This window comes from Carassius gibelio, chromosome A18 (genome assembly GCF_023724105.1).
Source record: "Carassius gibelio isolate Cgi1373 ecotype wild population from Czech Republic chromosome A18, carGib1.2-hapl.c, whole genome shotgun sequence".
NCBI classification, from domain to species: domain Eukaryota; kingdom Metazoa; phylum Chordata; class Actinopteri; order Cypriniformes; family Cyprinidae; genus Carassius; species Carassius gibelio.
In genome coordinates, this window is record NC_068388.1 from 15,389,894 (window position 1) to 15,415,394 (window position 25,501).

The 25,501-nt window shown below is 40.0% G+C and overlaps 1 protein-coding gene across 1 annotated transcript; it reads right to left on the bottom strand.

Annotated features, from left to right (window-relative positions):
• Positions 1 to 361: 361 nt before the first annotated feature.
• Positions 362 to 25,501, bottom strand: LOC127934159 (protein mono-ADP-ribosyltransferase TIPARP). Its single transcript, XM_052531349.1, has 6 exons — positions 25,335 to 25,501; positions 22,874 to 23,739; positions 9,174 to 9,372; positions 8,162 to 8,349; positions 6,254 to 6,529; positions 362 to 1,400 (listed from the first exon to the last, which is right to left on the bottom strand). Exons 2-6 carry the CDS (start codon positions 23,713 to 23,715, stop codon positions 953 to 955), a joined length of 1,953 nt encoding a protein of 650 aa, XP_052387309.1. The 5' UTR covers positions 23,716 to 23,739; positions 25,335 to 25,501; the 3' UTR covers positions 362 to 952.

Consider the following 25,501-nt stretch of genomic DNA (forward strand, 5'->3'; position numbering starts at 1 on the left):
TGTAACAAGCAAATCCCTGCCATGAAATGTTAGCATTTTAGCAGTGTCTGACTTAAATCCCTTTCACTTTCTGAATGTCATAAGATGCCTTCAATGTTTTATCGTCAACTCAATTTATCTAGATATTCAAAGGATCAGCCTCTGTTCCTGTCATTGTGTTTTAATTTTCATGTTGGCACCATGTAACAATGTTGTCTGAATTGTAAGAAAACCACAGGGTATGATTAAAAAGGTCAGCAGCAAATTTGGTCAAATATAAAACTGTATGAAGTGAACTGTAAAAATTGAACGTCAATCTACAATGCTTTACCTGAACAGAATGCAAGTCAGTCTATATAAACAAACACCAACTTAACATCGGTCACATTCTCCTTAACTTGTTTTTATTTACTTGCAACATTGACTAACATAAATAAACAATTTATTTATGGACAAAAGGCACACAGTTCAATATAAACAAGGAGATCATATGTACAACTTCAAACAAATAGCAAGTATGGGATGCGAATGGCAGCAATGGGAGCGGTTGAGTTTTTTTTGTGGAAAAAAATAATAAGAATGTGAAGCGGCAACAGCAGCCTCGAGTCCGAGTGGCAAGCCATTGACGTGCCTCTTACTAAAGTGGGTTCCAATCCATGGTCATCCATGGAAGCCACAGCAGAGACACTTATCCACACATGATTCACACACTAAACTGTCCAGAACCGAGGAGGGATGACATACACATACACACAATCCCTATTTGTATTCACAGGGACATGAGAAGACGTGGACAGAAAGGTCACACAGAAACCCTCACACATGATTGAGGGTTGGAACCATATCCGTACATATCCCATATGGTCGATGAGTTTTATTCGGATTTCTGGCGCACATCTACTCCTGTCTCTTTTCAAAATGGCCGAATGTGCGCACAGGTCTCTTGTGCAGGAATCTAGCTGTGCAGTGATCTTCAAATAGCCACAGTATTGCCCACCTCTTCATACTGAATGATGAAGTAAGGATAACTCTGATCATCACTGAAGATGACAAAGATCTGCGGGTCCATCCAGTTGTCCACACAGGAGTCAAATAAGTCACTGGAGGTGTCTCTTGGATTCAGCGGGGGTGGGCGGCGCATGGAAGGGTTGCCCACTGTGAACTTGCCCGTCAATACTTTGGCCAGAAACATGTAGTGCACACCGCGGGGCGAGCGCTTGGAGAAGTTGTGAGAATAGACAGCCTTGCGTGCAAAGTAACTGCCTTGGCCGAACATGGTGGCGTGTTTGCCGCACACACGTGGGTCGAAGTTGTGCTTACAGATGCCCTCCACTACATCCTGGGACGTGCCATGGAACAGGTGGCGTTCGTTCAGCATGCGGTCCATCTCTGACATGTGCCGTGACATGTACTCCTTCTTCCTGTAAAGAGAAGAACATTATTAACATTGCTAAAAGCCAAAACCAGAAAACTGGAGCTAGCATCAGGCAAAAGTAAAGACAGAACAGACTAAAACTGTGCAATGCAACCAGGATTCAAACTAGTTGGTCAGTAACATAATGCATGGCTTTCATCGTATTGTCAGAACAATGATTTTATGCAAAAAGATGAACAATTGAAATTGAAATATGATCAAAATATTCACAAACTTGCTTACTATGTCATCAACAGCCTGATATTCCGATTCTCAAATACGTGTAAGTGAGTCTATTTTGTCATTTAAAAACCTTTATAAAGATCTTGATCTATAACATGAGATGGATGCTGTCATGTTTGTTTACACTGCAGTTCAGAGAGTCCTGTCAGTAGGATTTACAGTGCGTAAATTCATCAGTCTCTCCCAAATACATGCAAGAGGCCAGTGAACTGAGAGCAGAATAGACTGAACTGTTACTGACACTACTTATATCAGATATGAATAAAACACGTCAGCAAATTATATTAGAATGGATTCTTATTGCTGCATCCAAAGACTTAAGTCTGTATTTTACAAACTATAAACGTATGGTTTTATTAGTATTTATGTTCATTTAAATGGCTGAAACTTAAAATAAGCATTATGTGGTTGAAAACACTGCGTAGATGTGATTATATGTGAAGTGCTGAGCACATCCGTTTCTGAATTTGGTTTGAATTCGGCAGTTATGTGATGTCACTGAACATTCTAAATCCCATGTGTGTGACCGTACTCCCATGGGCACAGAAATAACAAAATCCCACATGTGGGACTTCACCACATCGTACTGTTAATAATTTGCCTTTACAACATCACATCTGGTAAATCTTCTCAATTCAGCCACCGCTGACAGGTGTGGCAAAAAAAAGTGAATTTTGAACCCTGATGCCAACATTTACTGTATGCAAACTTCTAGCACTAAAATAAAACACACAACTTTGTTGTGTCAGAGCACGCCAGCTGCCCTTGCACGAAAACAAGCCAACAAGCCTAACTCTGGAGCACTCAGCCTGTCATCTTGTCAACTGAAAACAGAGAAGTGAGAGGGTACAGAAAGGGAGAGTAAACAGATGAGCGCCAGGGACCTGAGTGAACCGGGTCAGCAACGGGGCTCAATTAGCCTCGAGTCTGTGCCTCTATTGTTGTGGGCATAGGGGACGCAAGGTCAGCCTGGCTGAAAGAAACTCTCTGATCAGTAGAGTACTCAGTGTGATACTGACTGGCCCTAACTGACCTCAAGTGACCCTACGGCCATTGACAAGCCCCAGTTGTCACAATCATTGACTGACACGCTCACACGCACATTGCCAGGGAGAAGTGACTCCATATGCGCCAGTAAAGTAATCACTCGTGTTGTTTCAGCTTCTTCTTTCATCTCCTTTAAACTCTTTTACACCAAGCTAGTCTGCCATCAGTCTGTTGTGTTCTTTCTTTTACTGATGCAAACAAATACTCTTTCATGCTTACCCAGTGACATTCTCTCTCTCGCTCGTTGGCCAACACCCTGGAAACACTCAGAAGTATTGTACAAAAGGTCTTCACCTGCACAAGCATATGTACACACCAACCTTTATTCTTTCAGCTCTCTTTCCCAGGCTACTACAATAAGTGCTTGTGAGGATGAACTAATTGCTGGATTTGGCAAACGTTGTGAGGTTCACTGCACTGAATTTTTGAATAACATTCGAGGTTTTTGTTTGAGACACGTAGTAGCATGTAAATAAGATATCCACACCTCTTTATTCAGTTGGCCTGTCAGGGATACATGAGATTTCAGATTCCATCCACCTAAATAAGCCCAGCAAAACAAGCAAGCTATACATGAATGTTTTACATATTGATCATTCTATTCTTGTCTGAGTGGATAGTTCTTGGCTAGATTTTTTCTTTTTTTAGAGTGTAACCATTTTTTTATTTGACAATATTACGGTTTTATTATAATTTCTAAAACCTGTCAAAAGTCTTAAATTGTGCAAATATGTAATCTTATTCTATTGTATTTATTGCCTACAAATACCAGTAACTATTGGAACTATTTTATTTAACTGGGTGAAAATATGAAAACTGAATTTTTTTTTTTTTTATAATAATGACTTGGAACCAGTGATTTTGACAACACTATTCACACACACACACACACACACACACACACACACACACACACACACACACATACAGTCTTGTTCAAAATAATAGCAGTACAATGTGACTAACCAGAATAATCAAGGTTTTTAGTATATTTTTTATTGCTACGTGGCAAACAAGTTACCAGTAGGTTCAGTAGATTGTCAGAAAACAAACAAGACCCAGCATTCATGATATGCACGCTCTTAAGGCTGTGCAATTGGGCAATTAGTTGAAAGGGGTGTGTTCAAAAAAATAGCAGTGTCTACCTTTGACTGTACAAACTCAAAACTATTTTGTACAAACATTTTTTTTTCTGGGATTTAGCAATCCTGTGAATCACTAAACTAATATTTAGTTGTATGACCACAGTTTTTTAAAACTGCTTGACATCTGTGTGGCATGGAGTCAACCAACTTGTGGCACCTCTCAGCTGTTATTCCACTCCATGATTCTTTAACAACATTCCACAATTCATTCACATTTCTTGGTTTTGCTTCAGAAACAGCATTTTTGATATCACCCCACAAGTTCTCAATTGGATTAAGGTCTGGAGATTGGGCTGGCCACTCCATAACATTAATTTTGTTGGTTTGGAACCAAGACTTTGCCCGTTTACTAGTGTGTTTTGGGTCATTGTCTTGTTGAAACAACCATTTCAAGGGCATGTCCTCTTCAGCATAGGGCAACATGACCTCTTCAAGTATTTTAACATATGCAAACTGATCCATGATCCCTGGTATGCGATAAATAGGCCCAACACCATAGTAGGAGAAACATGCCCATATCATGATGCTTGCACCTCCATGCTTTACTGTCTTCACTGTGTACTGTGGCTTGAATTCAGAGTTTGGGGGTCGTCTCACAAACTGCCTGTGGCCCTTGGACCCAAAAAGAACAATTTTACTCTCATCAGTCCACAAAATGTTCCTCCATTTCTCTTTAGGCCAGTTGATGTGTTCTTTGGCAAATTGTAACTTCTTCTGCACATGCCTTTTTTTTAACAGAGGGACTTTGCGGGGGATTCTTGAAAATAGATTAGCTTCACACAGACGTCTTCTAACTGTCACAGTACTTACAGGTAAGTCCAGACTGTCTTTGATCATCCTGGAGGTGATCATTGGCTGAGCCTTTGCCATTCTGGTTATTCTTCTATCCATTTTGATGGTTGTCTTCCGTTTTCTTCCGCGTCTCTGGTTTTGCTCTCCATTTTAAGGCATTGGAGATCATTTTAGCTGAACAGCCTATCATTTTTTGCACCTCTTTATAGGTTTTCCCCTCTCTAATCAACTTTTTAATCAAAGTACGCTGTTCTTCTGAACAATGTCTTGAACGACCCATTTTCCTCAGCTTTCAAATGCATGTTCAACAAGTGTTGGCTTCATCCTTAAATAGGGGCCACCTGATTCACACCTGTTTCTTCACAAAATTGATGACCTCAGTGATTGAATGCCACACTGCTATTTTTTTGAACACACCCCTTTCAACTAATTCAACTAATTGCCCAATTGCACAGCCTTAAGAGCGTGCATATCATGAATGCTGGGTCTCATTTGTTTTCTGAGAATCTACTGAACCTACTGGTAACTTGTTTGCCACGTAGCAATAAAAAATATACTAAAAACCTTGATTATTCTGGTTAGTCACATTGTACTGCTATTATTTTGAACAAGACTGTATATATATATATATAAAATTTGACAGAAAGAACCAATTCTACACATAATTTTGTGAAAAATTGTTCATTATTCTAGTCATTAGAAAAAAAAAAATTATGAACATAATAAATAGTACATACATTACATAAATTATTAGTAATCTGATTTGGCTTCAGTACAATGACTATATAAAAGCTATTAGTTTTTAGAAACAACGTTGTCAGTAGAAGTCGCGTAACATTTTCTCACAGAGTTTAAATGTGTGGGTCTTTACACATTAAAATATTTAGCTGCCTTCATATTTTAAGAAAGGGGGTTAATTTTATTTAAGGGTCTTTGGCATAAAAAAGTTTGAAAATGTCTATGCTAGACTACCAAAATGTAATATAGGCCTACCTAATCTATCAATACATTATTATATTTACGAACATACTGTCTACTGTATGTTCAGAAACAGCAATTACTCCATCAATGGCATTACTAGACACATGGAAATATGCAATTATTAGTTAATTGTTTGCTTGCTTGAGATAGCAGTGAAAAAACATGCATGCACAAACACACCTCATGAGTCAACAGAAATAAATCTTCTTCCTGACTCATCCTTTTTCTGTAACCAATCGTCCACAGACGAGGGGCACGAACAGTCTTATTAAAATAGACCGAGGCCACTAGCACCCTTTCCTCTCGCACTCACTTCCTCTATCATGTTCTTCATTTCACACGCTAAGAAGTTCACCTCACGGACCTACCGCAAAAACACATCTGTTTCCGACCAACAAATCTTAGTAACAACCGTTAGCATGTTTGACACCTAGCAGCATGAAAGCAAACATTAAAGCCTCAGAGTCTTGTTGAGGGGTGTGGCTAAATACTCACTTTATAGACGTATAAAAAACACAGATCTGTCCTGATAACCTTCAACCAGTCCGTAATGTCAGTGTTTACTAAACACCGCTTTGGCCCCAGATAATAGACTAAACAACTCTGAACAGCACAAAGGATCGAGACATTGTTTGAGAATCTCCTACCCCACCTTTTGTACTTCTCCCAGAGGAAGGGGTTTTGGACACGGAGGATCTTCAGGATGCGGAACTTGGTTTCAGATACGGTCTTGTGGAAGAGGCTGTAGACAGTACGGTAGCTGCGGTCATCCCGGGAGACGGGCACCTGCAGGAAGTCCTGACTGGTATTCATGGGTAACCAAGTCTCGGGGTACACTTTGGAGGGGCCGCTTGACATAGGAGAGAGAGGCTGGTTTCCAGAGCTTTCCAGAAAGGAGAGAAATGTCGAGGAAAGGCCACCAAGAGTCCTAAAGAAGAGAGGGAACGTGAGATTATATGATGAAATACGTAGAAATTAATGATTTTTTTTTTTTTTTTTTCTGTGGTACCAAAATTGGTATTGAGAAACATGAAATTTGACTAATTTCTTCTGCAATTTTGACACTTGTGTGTTTATGAGTCTGGAGTTTGTGGTTAAATCGAGGTCAGGGTTCAGTCCTGTGAATAAACATTGCATTAGATTTCTGGAAGGTAAAGGTTATCCCTCAAGTCAGTGCGAGTTGAGGAAAGCGATTGAGGAAAAGCAAATGAAAAGAAGCTAGGGCAATCATTTTGAAGAGATAAGCAAACACTTTCTGGAAAGCAACTGTTAAGGGTCTGTTTGTTAAGAGTGTCTCTGTGTGAATAAAAGGGTGACTCATTCTGCTTGCTGAGCGTTAACTCAGCTGGTGCAGGCAGTGGATCGGCCAAATTGTCAATCGCACTAATGAGTTCCACCCCTGTGCTCAGGACAATGTGTTCCTGACGCTGCAGGACCCTGTAGATGGGTGGACTAGCATTGCAGTGGCCTCTATCTGACAACAGTAGCGGACTGATGGGAATAAAGTTAACAATCCCTACTTGTCTTGCGACTTGTAAGTATGAAAGCGATAAGCTGAACAGTGTGTCTAATTTAAACATTAGTAGAGCTGTTGGTGACTTTATTTTCCCAACTCAGTTCAATCTGCCTGTTTCATCATTTAAATGGACTTGAAGTTCAACATTCAAAAATGTTCATACATATTGTGATATATATAATACTGTCAAAAGGCTAAAATAATATATCGCCCAGTCCTGATTCTGTTCCATTAATGCTGGGGGCAAATACTACAGCTAGACTCATCGACTCTATTGTGGAAAAAAATATAAATAAATAAAAATAAAAAAACAGGACGGAAAAGATTCAAAACTGCTGTTAGCTTAATTTACATAAGGGAACATACAGAAACATATCCACATGTCGCAGGCCCTTCACAGGCCTGAGTGACTTAGAATATGTAAGAGATGAAAGACAGGGCAGGAAAATGCCACAAGAACAATACCGAGCTAGCCAGAAATCTGGCTTTCATATCTGGCTTTCATTTTCATCACGTTAGACCCTCTTACACAGACCCTAACAGATTTAGAACCCATTTAACCCTTATCCTTTCTTCTGTATCTGTTGCATTAATAAAATAAGTCCCTGTAAATAAGCACACATCATATTTTAATTGACAACAGATGATAGATATAAGAGAGATTTCTTTCCTTATGAAAATTATGGCAGACCATCTTAAGCTGCAGTCCAAGTTCTAGCTGAAGGAAAGGGTTTCAGGAGGCACAAGTAGTACTTCAAGCAATTAAAATGAGATATACGCTTTAAACCCTTCACTGATGGGAATAACGCAGAGTCCAATATGTTCTTGGTGAGCAGTGAACTGCTTACAAGTTATCTTGGTGTTTTGGAGTGCATCCAGAAAAAAAATAATCTGTGTGTGAAACTCTTTACTCTTTTGAGGAACTAACCTCTTTTTTTGGTACAAAATTGGTTGTTATGGGAGATGGGTCAGCGTGAAATCAGTGGTGTCTAACAAGAGTTTTAGGATACTTTGTGAGTGCTGAAGGTAAACGGAGATACTCACTGGAGGTAAGGGGTAAGCATGATGGAGGACCTGAACAGCGGTCGTCTTTTGATCTGCCGGCAGAAACCGAAAACTGCATTTTGCTGGAAGCCCTCATGGATGTTCAGGATGTATTGATTCTGCAGTGTGATGAAACGCACCTCCTTCAGACCTTGGCCACTAGCTTCCTCAATCAACCGAACCACAGGCTGTGAAATGGAGAAAGGTATATGTAATGTGTTCGATGGAGAAAGAGAGAACAACAGAACATTTAAATGTGCCCCGACTCCCACTCAATTCATCCGGAGCACTGGTCAGAATGTATCCATCATAAGAGATTTGTTTTAAAAGGAAAGCTTATGCAACGTTCTGATTTCAGGCGCTTGTGAGTAGAACAAGACGTCTTCTCTGGTGTGTGTGAGCCAGTTTGACTTGAGACCCAATACACAACGCAATCACACGTACACACACACACACACACACTAACTCTGGGAACTGAAAACCTGCTATTTGTGTGCGCAATCTTAGCACTATTTAAAAAAGACCTTAAAGGTGAATCTCACAGAATCTTTCAAGAACGAGTTTAGGTTTTATTTCCATTCCAAAATCACAAAAAGTTTGAAGTCTGCATGATCTTTTAATGTTTTGAAAGATGTCTCTCATGCTTACCAAGATGGCATTTATTTGAACAAAATTACAATAAAAACATATTACTGATAAATTTCTCTATTCTATTGTAATAGGTTTTATAATGTATTTTATTCCTGTTATAACAGAATCTTCAGCAGCCATTACTGCAGTTACTCACATGATTTATAAGAACTCATTCTAATAGGCTGATTTGGTGCTCAGTAAGCATTTCTTCTTATCATCAATGTTAAAAATAGTTTTGCTACTCAGGATTCTTTGACAAAGAGAGAGTTAAAAAAAAAAAACACTATTTATTTGAAATAGAAATCTAATGTAAAATTATAATTGTCAAAATGAATTATAAAAGAAGGGGGAGAATGGATAGGATTGGTGTGATTCTCACCTCTGAATATTCCCTCCAGCCAAAGTTATCTCTGCAGTAGTATTTCCAAACAGTCAGGGAGTTAGGGGTGGGGCTTGTGTTTGTGGGTGTGGGTGTAGGTGTGGCTGTAGAGCAGGAAGGCGTGGACAGACGCCTGACGAGGTCAAACTCCAGGTCACAAACTCGCATGGCACTGAAGTCCAATGTAAACACTCGACCGCTGTGTGTGAAACAAAAGTAAACAGAAATTAAACACAAAATCTCAAACGCATGTACATGACAGTCGCTTACCCAGAATAAAATTCAAATCCCGACAATGTATTAATCTTTTCTTGAGCCATGACAACAATAAGCTCCCTAGGCCTTTCAAGAAAAACATCTCATTTAAATTCCACAAAATTCCTTGGGCATATTAGAAAACTCTCCCTTGGTCTTTGTGGTCCTCAAATCCTGAAAAACCCAATTGAGTGGTGAGATTGTCCTCCAGACAGAGGGGAATGGAACGGTGACCCCCCTGACTGCCCACTGCATTCAGACCTTGGCTTTTTAGGTCACCCTCCTGGGGGGCGGCTTGCTAATAATGGCCTCATCGATCACACTTACTCTCCAACACAAAGAGGATTTGGGGTTAAAGGTGAAATGTCTGGGCAAAAGTGGTTCAGATAAAGCTCAAACCACATGCAGACCCAAAATTCAACCGGTGAAAGACTAAGACGCCTATACAAATAACATACGTCTCAGCCTTAAACGTCACGGCCACAGAACGTTGGCTAAACGTCTGATGCATATGGGACACAAAAGTGGAAACATTTCAGGAGTGTCGAAGTCATCATCGTATTGGTTGAATTCTACTTAATTTCCAAAATTTGTGTTGCGTTCTTTAACGTTCTACCTGGAAACAAAGATACCGTGGCACCAAACCCCTTCTCGAAAGAAGAACACTGCATGTTTACAATTGTGATGAGGACCACTTACTAGGATCAACTAAACGCTGGATTTTCAAAAGTATGAGAAAAATGTAAAGTTCGTGGCATATAATCTTTAAAATACGTCCAAGAGTTTTACACGCCGGTCTATTATTGTGGTGACATTTTCACTCCTCGAAACATTACGATGAACGAAAAAAAACTGTGATTGGTTGACATGTCGGTCAAACGGCCTTGGCCAATGAAAGCTGCCATGAATTCGAGACTAAATCATATAAAACCTTTACAAACACATATACTCAAAGTGCTTCTGTTCAAAACTAGTCGCACACAAATCATCCATTATTAATGCCCATTTGTGTTCTTAAGGAGTCAAATATGAAACCCTCTCATTCAAGCATACCTGTAAAGGTCGAAGACCCAGACGATTGCTGAGTGCACTAGACGAAAACTGCCTGATACACTCAAAATCAACACACCAGAGAGTTCTGAGAGCTAATCTCAGAAGCACAGCAGAAGGACATGGCGCTCTGACAGGATGGGTGGACTGAGGCCTGAAAGAAACACTCATAAGCGAATGTGGCGGACAGTCACGAGGTAGACTAAACACTGGATATCCAGAGCACAGCAGAAGGGGCTTAGCAGAGAGGAGATCTCAACAAGCTCACAAATACATACACACAAAATACAAGCAAGAGGCCACTTGTGAGCATTAACAAGACTTTCAAATGTGGCTATAGTAGACTAAACAGGAGCACAGTGAGCAAAAACAATCTATGTAGCAATGAATTGAAAGAATAAATAAAGCAGAAAGCACCATGAAGTGTTGGGAGGATCTGTCCTTTTTTAAAGATTTTAATGGTAACCAGAAAGAGTACAGTTATAATCTGGTGATATTTTGGGTTGTAGCTTAACCAAAAAGGTAAGGTTGCGTCTTCCCTTATTCACGCTCACATAATGTCTTTTTATCTTTGAAATCATTCCAACAGACACCAAATCTGATCTAAGAAATGCATGAAAAAAAAAAAACAGGCCCAAAACCTTGCATGCACGCATGTGTGTAAGAGAGAAGGGAGAATGAAAGAGAGAGGGAGGAAGATGCTTATCATTGCTGTGCTAGCTGACCTACTGAATTGAGTCAGCCCAAAACACACGTATGCATAAACCAGACATTCACACACACAAAATGTGGTTCCATGAGTCTCTCTCACACAGAAGGAATAAGTAAGAGAGTTTCCCAGCAGCCCTCTCCAAAAAAAAAAAAAAAAAAAGTCCAATGTGTAAACGAGTTAAAATTAAGATTCTGTCACAAATTACTCAGCCTCGTGTTGTTCCAAACCAGTATGGCATTAGTTCCACCAGAGCACAAAAATAGCATTTGGAAGAATGGAATTAGCAATCTCTGATTTACAAATGAATCACATGAATTTTGAGTCAGATTCTTCTGAATGAATCAATTGAGCCACTTCACAACAGTGTTATAGTTAACTAAAACTATTAACAATTAATTGAAATAAAGCTGAAATAAAATAAAATATAAATATTCGACACTAAATGCCACTAACCATAACAATTTTAAGATGAAGTACAGAATTACTACAATTTTATATATATATATATATATATATATATATATATATATATATATATATATATATATATATATATAAACACACACACACATATATATATATATATATATAATAAACATTAAAATAAAAACTATATATAAAATAAAAGCTAATTCTAATATAAATAAATACTGCACTATGATACAAATAATACTTTAAATCTAGTTCATTAAACCGACTGGAACTAACTGATTCAATGAGTCAGTCACAGTGGCTAACAGCTGTGTGGAAGATTAATAAGTAAGATCAGTGATTAATTAAATATCTGACTGTTTTTAACACAATCACCATTGTGGCTTCAGAATACTTATAGCACATTAGTCACATGAACTAGTTTAAAGGCACTGTTATGGTGTTTATTTCTTTCTTTTTCTTTTTTTGGTCCTCCTTTATCACCTTATTCTTCTTCATTACATAAATACTGTAAGTGGCAAAACAAATCACTGAAGGTTGTAAGCCATACAGGTTTGGATCAACTTGAGAGAGGACAGAATTGCAGGCCCCCAAAATAATCACGAAACCTTCAGCATCTACCAGAATGGTCCTTACTCTCTTTTTCACAACGAAAGACACACATTGTGTCCTCTCAACTGGAACACCATGGGCTTCAATCATACACACTCAGAATCGCTCCAAAGCAGCATGTTCGGGACAGCCTGTCTTTAACGGACAGTTCCGGGCACAAACACACAATCTGCCCTAGCAGGCGGCTTCTGGCTCAGCCAACAAAAACCAACAGAGAGACCGGCTTCCCATGCTGGAGAGCAGTTTCAGCGCTCCCCTCAGGTCATCAGAGCCAAGGCCCCAGATAATACCAGTCTAGCAGGCAAACTTGAACATTTACAGGTGCTAATGTCCTTCAGAACACTAAAAAGGAAACCAAATCCAGGATTACTCACACCCCCAGCTGCAAGGGGACAACATGTAGATTGTTTCAGTAATCTCACTTCTGGGGAGGATACATTAATATGGGTTGAATAAAACTGGCAGCTCGAGAAAATCAAACCAAACAGCTTTGTCTTATATACCGGTAGCTAAAACACACAAAACCTGAATATCTAGACAGGGAATGTGAAAGTATAATCCCAAAAGTGTTAGAACTCAGAGGTACACCTCACTGGAGTTCTCAATTGTGTCTCATAAAATGACTTTGACACAAATAAAACCATTTATATGACATATAGGAGAGAACATAAAACTGTAATGTGAATTGTATTCTGTCTTTAAAAGCCCTGCTTAAGCCCAGCAGTGTTCTAGCTGGTTTAAACTGGTGTAGGTGGTCTCTAAGCCTAGTCATGTTGGTGTTTATTGTGTAGCTGGTTATCCAGCTGATGCCCAAAACCCCTTTATAAACAAGCCAACAGACCAACCTGAGCCAAGATTGTTATTTATATTCTAGTTATTTTGTCCTGTGCTAATGTAATTTTTTCTACTTTTTTATGCTGCTTTAATATACCGTATTTTCCGGACTATAAGTCACACTTTTTTTCATAGTTTGGCTGGTCCTGCGACTTATAGTCAGGTGCGACTTATTTATCAAAATTAATTTGACATGAACCGATAGAAATCAACCAATAGAAAACATTACCGTCTACAGCCGCGAGAGGGCGCTCTATGATGCTCAGTGTTCCTATAGTCTACACTGAAGACATAGAGCGCCCTCTCGTGGCTGTAGACGGTAATGGTTTCTGTTAATTCTTGGTTCTAAATAAATGCGACTTATAGTCCAGTGCGACTTATATATGTTTTTTTTCCTGGTCATGGCGTATTTTTGGACTGATGCGACTTATACTCACGAGGGACTTATAGTCCAAAAAATATGGTATTTGTATTTCAGTTTTTGTAATTGTACTTAAACTTATTTCAGTACTTTTCTTTTTTCCGTTACTAAAAACAATTCTTCAAGTATTTGTTTTGGGTAACAATAACAAACTGGCTAAGAATTTGATGAGTTCGTGAGTTCATAATCACTGTATTTCTGTATTCTAAATAGATTATGATATGCTGGCAATTCTGAGCTCTTTTGTAAGATTACTGGGTCTAATAAACGCAGACGACGCAAGCAACAGTCTCTGTTTGCCCTCACTGCTGTGTAGGAGTGACAAATGAGACATTTAAAGATCTCATTTTGTGATTTTCTCCCCTACAGTACGTGCAAAATATCTGAATCAACGATCCAAATCCTTCCCTTCTATGTAAAAGACAACGACATCATCAGATTTCCTGAATTCTATGTACAAAATGTCCGCACCGACAACATCCCAGAAATAAAAACGCTGTCTCTTGCACAACAAATGTTCAGTAATCCACAGATGCAAAACTTGGGCTGAGCTGGAGTTTCTAAACAGAATGAGCCACTCATGAGTTTCACAACCCAAATATCCTTCTGCAGGAATCATGTTGCTAGTTTCGCTCCGGGGAGCTGCTGACTCACGCTAAGTCATCTGCGCACAATACAGCAATAGAGCAAAGCCAGCATCTCTCCTCGGGGCTGGTGACCGAGAAGACCAGTGTAGACACCGCACTTTCAGAATCTAAATCAGGAGCAAACTAAAGCCATTAACAAGAACGAAAGCTATCACTTCCCAGAGTGAACAAAACACAACAACAAAACAGATGAGAGAAAACGGGTTTGGGTAAATGAAGAGGCTCTTTATAACGACAGAAAGAACGAAGCAGAGTTTGTTGTCTGTAGCTTTCTGTTCTTTCGCTCTGCATCGCTCGCTCTTTGTCCAAAACACTCTGCTTGTACAATGAGGTACAATGAGGAAAGAACAGGGCATTCTGGGATTAAGGAGGAATGGGTGGTCACAGAAGTGACTGCACTGGGAGGTAAAGAGCTAAGACGACATGAAATAAGAGAGTCACAGAAAGGATTACACAGTGTCTCAGAACAACCAGAGCTCTCTTGCTGCTACATTCGTGTGCAATGTCATTTATGAAGTCATTTCTCAGACGCAATTACCTGTAGCAACCTGGGAAGCTGGCGGTGGGACGGACCGTGGCGTGGATTTCACAACATGGTGCACTTTAGCACGGGCACATGCAGATTTGTATAGCGCTCAGCTCGTGTTACCTTTTTCTTTTGGAAGTGCATCGAGGTATGCGACACCTAGCACGCAGTGTTTCACTTGCAGCATGCACACACAGACACACACACACACATTTGTGCCGGCTTTTCTGCCAGACTAGGTTTCACTGTAGCTCACCCACACACTCTTTTCATTTTCGAACAAGTGCTCGTTTCTTTTTCAAGCCTGGCCCGCCAAGCTCAAGTCGGCCACCTGTGCACCGGGTAACCATGGCGACCATTATCCGCCAGGGCGCCCGACGGACTGCGTAATAACACGGAGATAACAATAGAAGTCCTAGTGCCCCCTTACCCTGCGTCGCAGACAAAGCGCGGTCACCCCATACAGAGGACCCCGAGACTGTTTCATCCTTTCAGCCTCCTTCCCTCTCTACAGTGCTATAAATAACCTTCCGGCCATTAAATTAAGTGCAAAGACGGATTCTCTCTGCGCTCATCAGCACAACCTACTTATGAAGCCACAGGTTTTTTTTAGTCCACATCTGCACAAACACACAATTCTGAGAGCAGAGAGCTGTGTGAGAGTGGACAGAAAGATTGATAAGTGCAATATAGATGTGAATGGGCAGGCAGGATGGAGAGACTATAATTAAAGGCAATGAAGGGTGTTGAGAAAAACAGAGAGAAGCAGAGAGAGAGGGGAGCGGTTGATAAGCCAGTTCCACCTCTCTTTATCTCTCTCTCTACCTGTGAGGTGGAGTCACAGGTGAATAACCCTTTCTGCTCTTCCTGCAAGCCCTGCTGAAGTGTTGTGTCACTTTGATGTCCCCCTGACCCAATCATGAGGCAGCGTTCATCATCACGGTGACCATAACCTGTAGCCACCTGATGATTCACCATCGTCAGGCGCTGAGATCAGCCAATGCACACACACACACACACACCCTCATTTAACTCGACTCGGTGAGATTTAAATAGATTGAGGAAGGGGAGCTTTTAAAAACACTAACCAGCAACATTACCTCGAACACTTGAAAATACAATTGTTATATTGAAGGTTTTTTTTAAAACGCCTGTTTAGTGATTTAAAAAAAAAAAAAAGTTTATCGGCAGTGGTAGACCAAACAGAGAAAACTCTGCATGTGTTTATATAAAGTGCTTTCTGACCTACTTTGGAATGCAATACCACATGAATCAGATAATAAAACTGTTTGTGTTCATGTACTTACTAAGAGAAGGTTACAGGCCTTAGTTTCACAATTTGAAATCCCATGTACACAACGGCATGAAGTTTGAATTACCCTAAACTATTCTTCTGTGTGTATATAGTCACTCCTGTTCTGATCTAAAACAGTGATAAGCAAAGCAACATTTTGGTGTCTTGCAGCTATAAACATGAAACATGGATGATAACAGTTTGTAGTTTTTATATTGAGTTGCTCAAAATGTAATCTTCTGTGAATGAGTCAGTTCAGAGATTGTCTCACTATTGTGAGATGAGAGGGTCTGTATTCCTTTCTATGGGAGAAAGCGTAAAGGTTAACTTGGATCGTGTGTGCCTTAACAACCAATCACATTACAGCCTTGAAGTCAATGAACCGTTTACAGAAACCACAGGAATGAATAAGAAGTGCCGTAAACTTAATCCCACCTGTCACAAAAAGTCTGGTTATTTTTTTTTTTAGTATAAACTCTAAAAATATTTCAATCCAGAAATATTGCATAATGTTAAACATTTTGAGGATTAGCTGATAGGCTGTGGAGTCATTAAATGATAAGCTGTTTCCTCTAAAAAGCTGTTTATTCAGCGTAGTCAAGCCTCTCCTCCATTGACATCCATTTAAAAAAAAGGCCTCTGGTCTCCTTTAACACGTACTGGCAAACCCGAAGCGTTAGCATTAGCCTTTATGCTATTTTGGCTAAAGGTTGCAAGCTTGCCTTCTAGTGGCTTTGATCGGATCACCCTTAAAAGAGAGTGCTGTCACTACATTAACAACTAGATCTTCAGTTTAATTAAAAAAATCTGTAGCAACATCTGAATTTTCTGAGAGCATATTTTACTGTACAATACAGTTTGCGACGTGTGTAAATGCAACTGTAAATAAACAAACTGTGTGTGTACAGAATATGATTAAAGTCGCAATAAACAAGAAGTAAAAACTGGCCTTTTCTTTAGTATTGTGGTATACATCTAAGTGAAATGGATTATCAAAAAAAGACTTTGTTCTATCCATTGGTTGTTGATAAAAGTTGGAGACAGATCTGAATGTGAACTTGTGAGTAATTGTGAGATTGTGGGATTTAAGCAGACTAAATTATTGGAAAAGACTAGCTTATGTTACTAAAATGAAGCCTGTTGTTTCACCGGAAGATCTATTTATGATTAAAAAAAAAAAAAAAAAAAAAACAATAACATTAGATAGGGTGTATTTTAATTTCACGCACTTCATAAAAATCTGCAGTCACCATAAAAAAATGTTCCGAGCTTTTCGACTGTATGGTTCTTACTTCTGCAATAAACAAACTCTGTGGTGTACAGAATAATATTAAGTACTCAGAACAGGAGCGACAAGCGCATTTAGCAGCAGTGTGTCCCAAAGTGAATTCAGATATTTAACCTCACATAAACTTGCCCAGTTTAGGCCATTCTCTTCTTATCCAACACTTCTGCAAATCAGGGGAACTCGAGCCCAGCTGGCCGACTAAAACACTATACAGTTCTGCTTTTCTGAAAGCTAAATCATGGTTCTGCTGACTTCTCCAGCCTTAAATGCACACGACCAAGGTACTAAAGAGAAACAGTAGTAAAAGGATCAGAGCAAGGGAAGGGAGGTGGATGAAAGTGTGAGTGAGAGAAAGAGAACGCATGGAGTGTGAAGGATTAGCAGCCTTTGAAAACCATGTACACCACTGAGCATGCCCAAACCCAAGGTCTGCTTCGGGACTGGCATTTTCCACATACACAACCACATCTAAAAGACATGCTCTGATGATTAGACTTTAACCCGGCAACCCCGTGCCCCCCGGCACACATGCCAGTGAAAAAGCACCTCTGAGCTAGCTGTGGTTTGCAGAGTCAGCTGGACGACTGGGAAACAAGCAGACCAAGTGAGGGAGAAAAGAGAGAGACTGCCTCTCATTCCAAAGCAGCAAAATACACTACAATCTTCTTACACTTAATCCCATACACACAAAACAACTCACTTTTTCATGCTCAGCTTGAGCTGCCTGCATGCCAGCATTATTCACACCAAGCATGAGCATCACAGTCTGCACAGTCAGAATTAAACAAACATACACACTAATGTATGCATCCGAACACACACTACCAACCCTGAGATAAGGCAGTCAACTATGCAAGTGGTAAATTCAGTCATGAGACACTCAGCAAACAGATACTTTTAGAAAGCACACACACAGTGACACATAGGGAAGCTGCAGAGGCCGTATCAGTAATGTGCAAACACCTTTTAAAGTGACATGCTATATAGTTATACATTTACACACTCAGATAAAAGCCTCTGACTGTGATGCTATTAAAGGAAGAGTTCAAAAAAAGAAAAGACAATCCTGCAATCATTTACTCACCTCCATGTCATTCCTAACCTTTATGACTTTCTTTAGTCTGTGGAAAACAAACGAAAGATATTTTGATGAACGTTTCTGTCCATACAATGAAAGTCAGTGCGGTCCAAAACAACATTGATTGGCTTTCATTTTAAGGACACAAAAACGCAGACATTTTTAGAATGTCTTTTTAATGTTCCACAGAATAAAGAATGGTTTGGAGAAAGAGTAATGAGAGAGAGTTTATTTGATCTGGTTTATTTGATCAATAACAGAATTTTCATTTTTGGGTGAACTAGCCTATACCTTTAAATGAATACCAGCAATGGTTAAACCAGGTGACTTTTGGAAAATGCATAGCTTACATTGGCTTATGAGTAAGAAAATCTATTCAACAGATGATGATCCCCTTCATAAACCTGCCAAACACTTGAAGTTGAGCAGCACAATCCCACCAAAATATATCGCTCCCAAAAATAATCAATGTAGCTGTCTACGCTAGTTTTATTGAAATACGGAAGGATGTATCTGTCATTGAAGTAAAATAATCAGGTGCAAATAGACATTTATGGCAAAAGTGGTTTAAGTGAAGACATGCAAGCTTCCATAACACTGATCCAAAAACAAGAGCTCTCATTTAGTAATAACTTGACATCTTCACTGAAACTATGCTGTGATAAAGTCTCTGACTGGCAACTGATTATAAAGTGCGAAGGGCTTTCCATCCTTCCTCTTCAAGGGATTCAAGGGTTCAAGGGAATAAATCAACATCAATCAACACTCTTGACTTCTCGTTTTTTTGTTCCCATACAGAAAGGACGGGTTCAACAGAGCTGAGGGCAAGAAAAAAGCTCTCGTTTCCCTCTTGCTCTCTTTACGAGAAGAAAAAAGTCTCCAAAAAGTCTCAGGCTGTTGTGGAGGCCACAGACTGACGGGACGTGCGCTACTGAACACCATGCGGGACTAGAACTGTTTGTTCAGACAATCCAGCCACTATTTGGCTCTTTCTCTTTGTATTTGTCCCTCTCAGCAAAAGAGAAACACATAAACATACTTTAGCTGCAAATTTTGGCAGCTTTTGTTGATGTTAAAAAGCACATTTAAAAGAGTGTGAGAAAAAAAGCATGTTATGATCTCACTAACAAAAGACAAATAACTTTGATGAGTGAATGAAACCAACCCAGTCTCATGAAAATACATACCTCAGTGTATGTTTCTGCAAGACCGTTACCCCAATACTTCACTGCACGTTTCGCAACAGTTTCAAAGAGAAAAGTCCACTGAATGGCGAAAAAACACAGGTTTAATACATGAACCCTGGCACATTTGAGTATGTTAATCTAGTTACGTATTGCTGTTTTTTATTACGTTGCTTCTGGTACGTATTGCGGCAGTTAAGAATTTAAATATCCAAGGACCATCGCTAAAAGTTATGCCCTAAACCAAACCAAACCCAACCCTAAACCTACATAATAGTGTTTACAAATGCAAAACTGATATCAAAACACATTTGTTGACATGACTTATATGCAGATTTGAACTGCTTTGTCAAACTTAGTGAAGTACCGAACAAACCTACCGTCTCTGAAAACTCAAAGCTATGAAGCTGGATATGTGCGATTTTAACGTTCAAAATCATCAGTTTTCAAATCTCCCAGCATATTAATATTGTTTTGAAGTCACAACATGATATTCTTCAAGTAATACTGCGAAAATAATGCTTTATTAATTTAAACTCTATAAATTTGTGTGAAAAGGAATGGAGTTACTGCCTCTAGTGTTCATTTCTTTTGGAAACTGCAGTGATACGTACGTATTGGTACGTATTTCAGGTCTCGCTAAAACGTCCACCGAGGTACGTCTATGCCATGAGACCGGGTAGAATGAAACAAGAGAAACATGCTTGGTAAAATTACTCTTACTATGTTGTATCACATGGTAATATAATTGCACTTTAACATAAACACTAATATACTAAAATACTGTGACAACAATACGGTATAGAAATAGTATCATATGGTAATACTATCAAATATAACATGGTACTAAAATAATTAGATCAAGTACTTCCACGTATACCTTGATACAGTCAGATGACAGTGCCATAATACTTTTATGTGTACGATGGTAACAAAATACCATGTATCATGGTAATTACAGGGTATTCCAAGAGTACCATGATTGTATCTTAGCAGAAATGTACAAAACCAAAATCTTACCATGCTTCGTTTTTGCAAGTGAAAGTGCATATTCATTTACATGCAACATATCCAAAGGTTCGGACATTATTACCATGGTACATTTTGGTACATTTTGGTACAAGTGTAAGAGAGAAAGAATGCAGGAAGAACTAAATTTATGAGTCAAGCTGATGGTAAGAACTCACCCGTGTGAATTATTTCATGGCCTGTCTAAGGCATTATCTCATTTCTCACACACGCAAACACACATGCAAACACCTTGGTTTCAGGTCACCATGCCCTTGGTGCACAGTGAGATTGTGTGACTAATACAACCATCTCACCCTCAGCTGCTCCCATGGAGACCAAACCTCCAGGATCAAGGGTCACGGTTCTCTCACACTGCGGCACAATGACACAAAAATGAAAAACTATTGGGCCCCCTGCTCATCCATTTCTTAGGATATAAACAAGAATGAAGAAAGCTTCTGCTCCTGGGAATTACTGCAAACTAGTGTACACAGTAAGAGCCTGACCAGTGAGCCTGTGTGTTGAAGTTCAAAAGTACAGTGGCCCCGGGGTATTGAGACACTTTCTACCATCTGTCTTCAAAATGCCAATATGTCTGATATTGTATCTTGACTTTCAAAAACACAGTTGCCCCCGAAGCATCTGGAAATTTGGTGACCAAAACAAAATGTCAAACCAAGATCTGAGAAGCGATTTGACAACCGGAAAGTGTCCAAATACTGTATCATAACTCTAAACGGTTATCATTTAAAACCTTCGTAATTTTGTGATACATTTCACTCTGAAAAGCCATTTTTCTTTCAACTAAAAGATCCTGAGTTTGATCATTCTTGTTTTTTAATCTAAATAAATGACATGTCAAAACATTTTTACGTGTAGCTAAAGTATCCAAATATGTTCAGGGGCAACTATACATAGCGTCTATAACAAAGACCTCTTCATTCCTGCTCTAAAATGGTCTTTATACCATTACACAATGAATTCTTCTAGAGAGAAAAAAAAAATCCTCCACACAAACAAAAAATATGGGGGGTCAGCACTCAGCAGATAAGGGTGTGGTTTACAGGCTCTGTGGGTCTCACTTTACCCCTGAATTACCAAAGTCAGCAGGACGTTAATGGTCGGCTTCAGCTATTAACATGAAACAGGTCGTTGTGAGCCACAGTTTTAAGAGCAAATGGGCTAAACTGGCCAACAGAGACAGTTATGTGGCAATTCTGTCTATTAAACTCTGTAGACAAAGACCGCCTAAATAGCCGACTGTCCCGTGGGAGAATTTCCATGACAAATCGACAATGCTATCTTCAAGTAGAAAGCAGGCGGGAGCTGTGTCATAGCGAGCAGTAAAAATCACTGTCTCTTTTGCTTTGTCATGACCAAGTGCACTTCCTTTTACAAACCACTTTTGCATACAGACAAGGCTTGGAACCTAAACAAGACTCTCACAAACAAAAGGGCCCTTTTTGTTTAGGCAAAAAAAAATCCTGCTGGGTCAAAGCCACCATGATTGCAGCTCTGCGATATAAATTGTGGCAATGGAGTGTATGATTGGTAGGTCTAAGGCTGTTTGTGTTTGTGTGTGCAAATGATCAACATAATAAAATTTAAAAAGGCCTTTACAGGAGCATAAATGCGTGCGTGCATGACAGCAAGTGTGTGTGGGTGAGCATGTGCATAATTGCCTCTAAAGCTAATTTATGTGCATGTTTGTGAGCAAGTCTGCGTGTGAGCCCTTCTCTGTCTGTGCGTCGAGTGCGTGTGACCGCCTGAGCTCAAGCCGCAGTGAGTGGGTGCGTGCACGTGTAATGTGTGTGCGTTCAACCAAACTTAGCAGAGGCGGGTCGAGCAAGTTCACGGCTCACAGCTGTCAGTATGCTTCCACACGTCATGTCAGCCAACGGAAGGCTTATGGGAAAGAAGCTATCTCTTAGTCACATATACCTCATCCATGAAACAGATACAAGGCAACTTCCTGTCACATGCTGCACTCTTTCACTTCAACTAGTTGGCTCCTTCCATACGTCTGAAAAACAACAGCCTAAGCTGGTTTGCTGGTCTCTCTGGTTGTGGAATGCTTTTGGTTACTTTTTAGCAGGTCATGCTGGGCGACCAGCTGGCTGGTTAGCTAAACCAGATAAGACCAGTCAACCAGACAGGTTTAGGCTGTTTTTTTTTTAGTAGGGCATCATACCAGTCCCTCCCTTGCACCATTTTTTTCTGTTTTCTCATTGAACTGCAAGCTCAGCTTAGCTGTACTTCCGTATCCTTATCAGGTAAAGCATAAATGATTGAAACTGCTCAAGAGGTTTCAATGAAAAGAGGCATTAACCCACAGGGCAAAACCAGAAGCACTTACAGAAACTTAAGTCTGACATGTTCATTGTCAGGGCTGCAATAAAGCCTTTCCAGTTGTTCTTGAGAGTCATCCGATATGCTCTGCCAGATCTGCGTATCTGCTCTGCGGATTTGCCAGTGGTAAGGTAAAACGGTGTGATGCTGGGCACAGTCACTGCCATAGACGCAAACGCCCTGGAGGAAATCCACACAGATCGATACAGCGTCGCCTTGATGCGTGTGATACTGGAGCTGGGTCAGGAGTTCAAACACTAGATCCAAAGAGGCCTCCTCGCTTTTATCCTGAAAGATCTCGCCCTCTTTGATGGCGCGGCAATTTGCACCCTGCAAAGTCTCAGTGGTGTAGATGTCATTTAACTTCAGCCCTGAAACATCGGAGGAGGGCGCCGCCTCGTCGCGCTCCTGGGGCTGGAAGCGTCGCTCATTAGAGTCTATTGAAACCTGCTGAATATCCGACACCTTCTGTTCCCCCGCGAGCTCGCCCGCGGCCACATCGGCGTCTGTGCTCTCCCCCTCATCCTCCTCCTTCAGGCACACCTGACTGATCCTCGCCTGCTTCTCCGGGGCGGCCGTGCATATATTCCGCTGCGGTCGAGCTGGGTTACTCAGAACAAACAGTCCGTCCCCTGACACGAGAGCGTCCGAGTTTAATAACGTGCTCAAAATAGGGTCATCTAAAGCACGTAAGCACTTTGTGTCCAGTTTTCTCTGTGCGTGTTTCTTTTTGAAGTAGGGCTTCACTAACGGGATCTTGTTGGCGAGTCCCATCTGCTGCTCGGTGAACTCTCCGGTCCCCATTGGCAGACCTAAAGCAGGCACAGCGGTGTCAACTGCCTCCTGCATGGTGCAAAAATGTATCCAGGATACCTATAAAAAAAAAAAAAAAAAAAGAGAGCAACATTAATAATTGCATGTCTATAAGCATAGAGTGAGCAAAAAACAAAAAAAAAAAAAACAGAGCAACAATATTATTTTCATGTCTATAAGCATAGAGTGAGTTTGGGGTCTAAAGTATTCAGTGTTTTGTTTGTTCGCACAAATTTTCAAAAATAATCACTTAGGTTATATTACACATTTGTCAGGACAGTGTGGCTAAAAAGTTTGCGAAAAAAAATAGAGTCGCGTTCGCCTGAAGAGGTTACTATAGCAACAGTATGCCACTCAAGCAGCTTCCCATATCTGACATCACATTATCAAAACATCACTGCCTGCCATTATCACTTTACATAGATTTAAACGTTTATTAAATGTGTTGTGTTTTGTTTAACATGTCTTTGTGTTAGTTAACGGTTAGCTGCAAGTGCTTGAGTTTCAAAACTCTCTCAAATGTCATTGAATAACTCGCTCACTGTCTACAATGCTACAATTCGAATTTCGTAATGTATACTATGTACAAACTACACAGCGCGACTTGCTAATAATGTACACCTTTTGTACACATTTCTCAGAATGTGCAAGTGCTTAAAACGACACATTAAAGCGCATTAAATCGCCATTAGACATTTATCAATAGGCTTGATAACACGGTCAGTGTACTCCTTGACGGGCATTAGAAGGTAATTAATCAATACTTTTAACTAGGCTTAAGATTAAACCCTTACTTTCTCGAGGAGAGAGAGGAGGTGGCATAGTGATAAAAACAGAAAGTTTATTCCAAGTCCCCTCCCCCCAGCAAACTGTAAAAAAAAACATTGTGTATATATTGTGTGTGTGTGTGTATGTGTGTATATATATATATATATATATATATATATATATATATATATATATATATATATATATATATATAAATATATATATATTCAGTGTTTTGTTTGTTCGCACAAATTTTCTATATATATATATATATATAGTTATTTATTTATGAAATTAACTTACCAATGCAGGTTATAACTTGGGTTTAATACAATTTCAGGAATTTAGAACAGCAACCAAAAGCTTTCATTTTCTAATTTTCTTTTACTGGGTATAAACACCAACCACAAGCGCAATGGTGATTTAAGATCATAAACAAACATAATAATAATAATAAAAAAACAATATCCGTCTTGATTTATCCTTTGCGAGCGAATAGAATCGTTTAATTACATTGCTCCACGCGATAAAAATCAGTCAAACGCAGGCCAAACGATCTCTTTGGGAGTATTTTGATGGCTTGATCTAGATACTGGAGTTGGGAGCGTACGTGCCAGTTAGCTGCTCGTTCGAGTTCGCACGTACCGCCCGCGTTAAAGCGATCGCTGCCCACTGCGGCGCCTGGCCCCCGTTCTTCCATAAACATACGAGAAAACTACATTATAGCCAAACCTACCACTGCACAAAGATCGGGTTCAGTCAAACGATTTATTAGCGTCCGATTTCAACCTTTTCCCGTACGCAATGCAGAAACGGCGCTCCGATTTTTCCCAGTGGATTGGGCTCGGTTAAACGCTATACATATTCCGGATCCTTTCCAAATGTACCTGTAAAACTTCCCGAATCCTTTTATGCTACTGTCGAAGCCAGTAGCCCGTCCCGGGGAATTCGCACGCCTCTCTCATACAGGACAAGACAAAGCGTTCATCCACAGGGCGAAGCATCAGCGTCCGCGTCCGTCTCCAGGAGCTTCTGAGCGGCTCGCGGCTGTTGC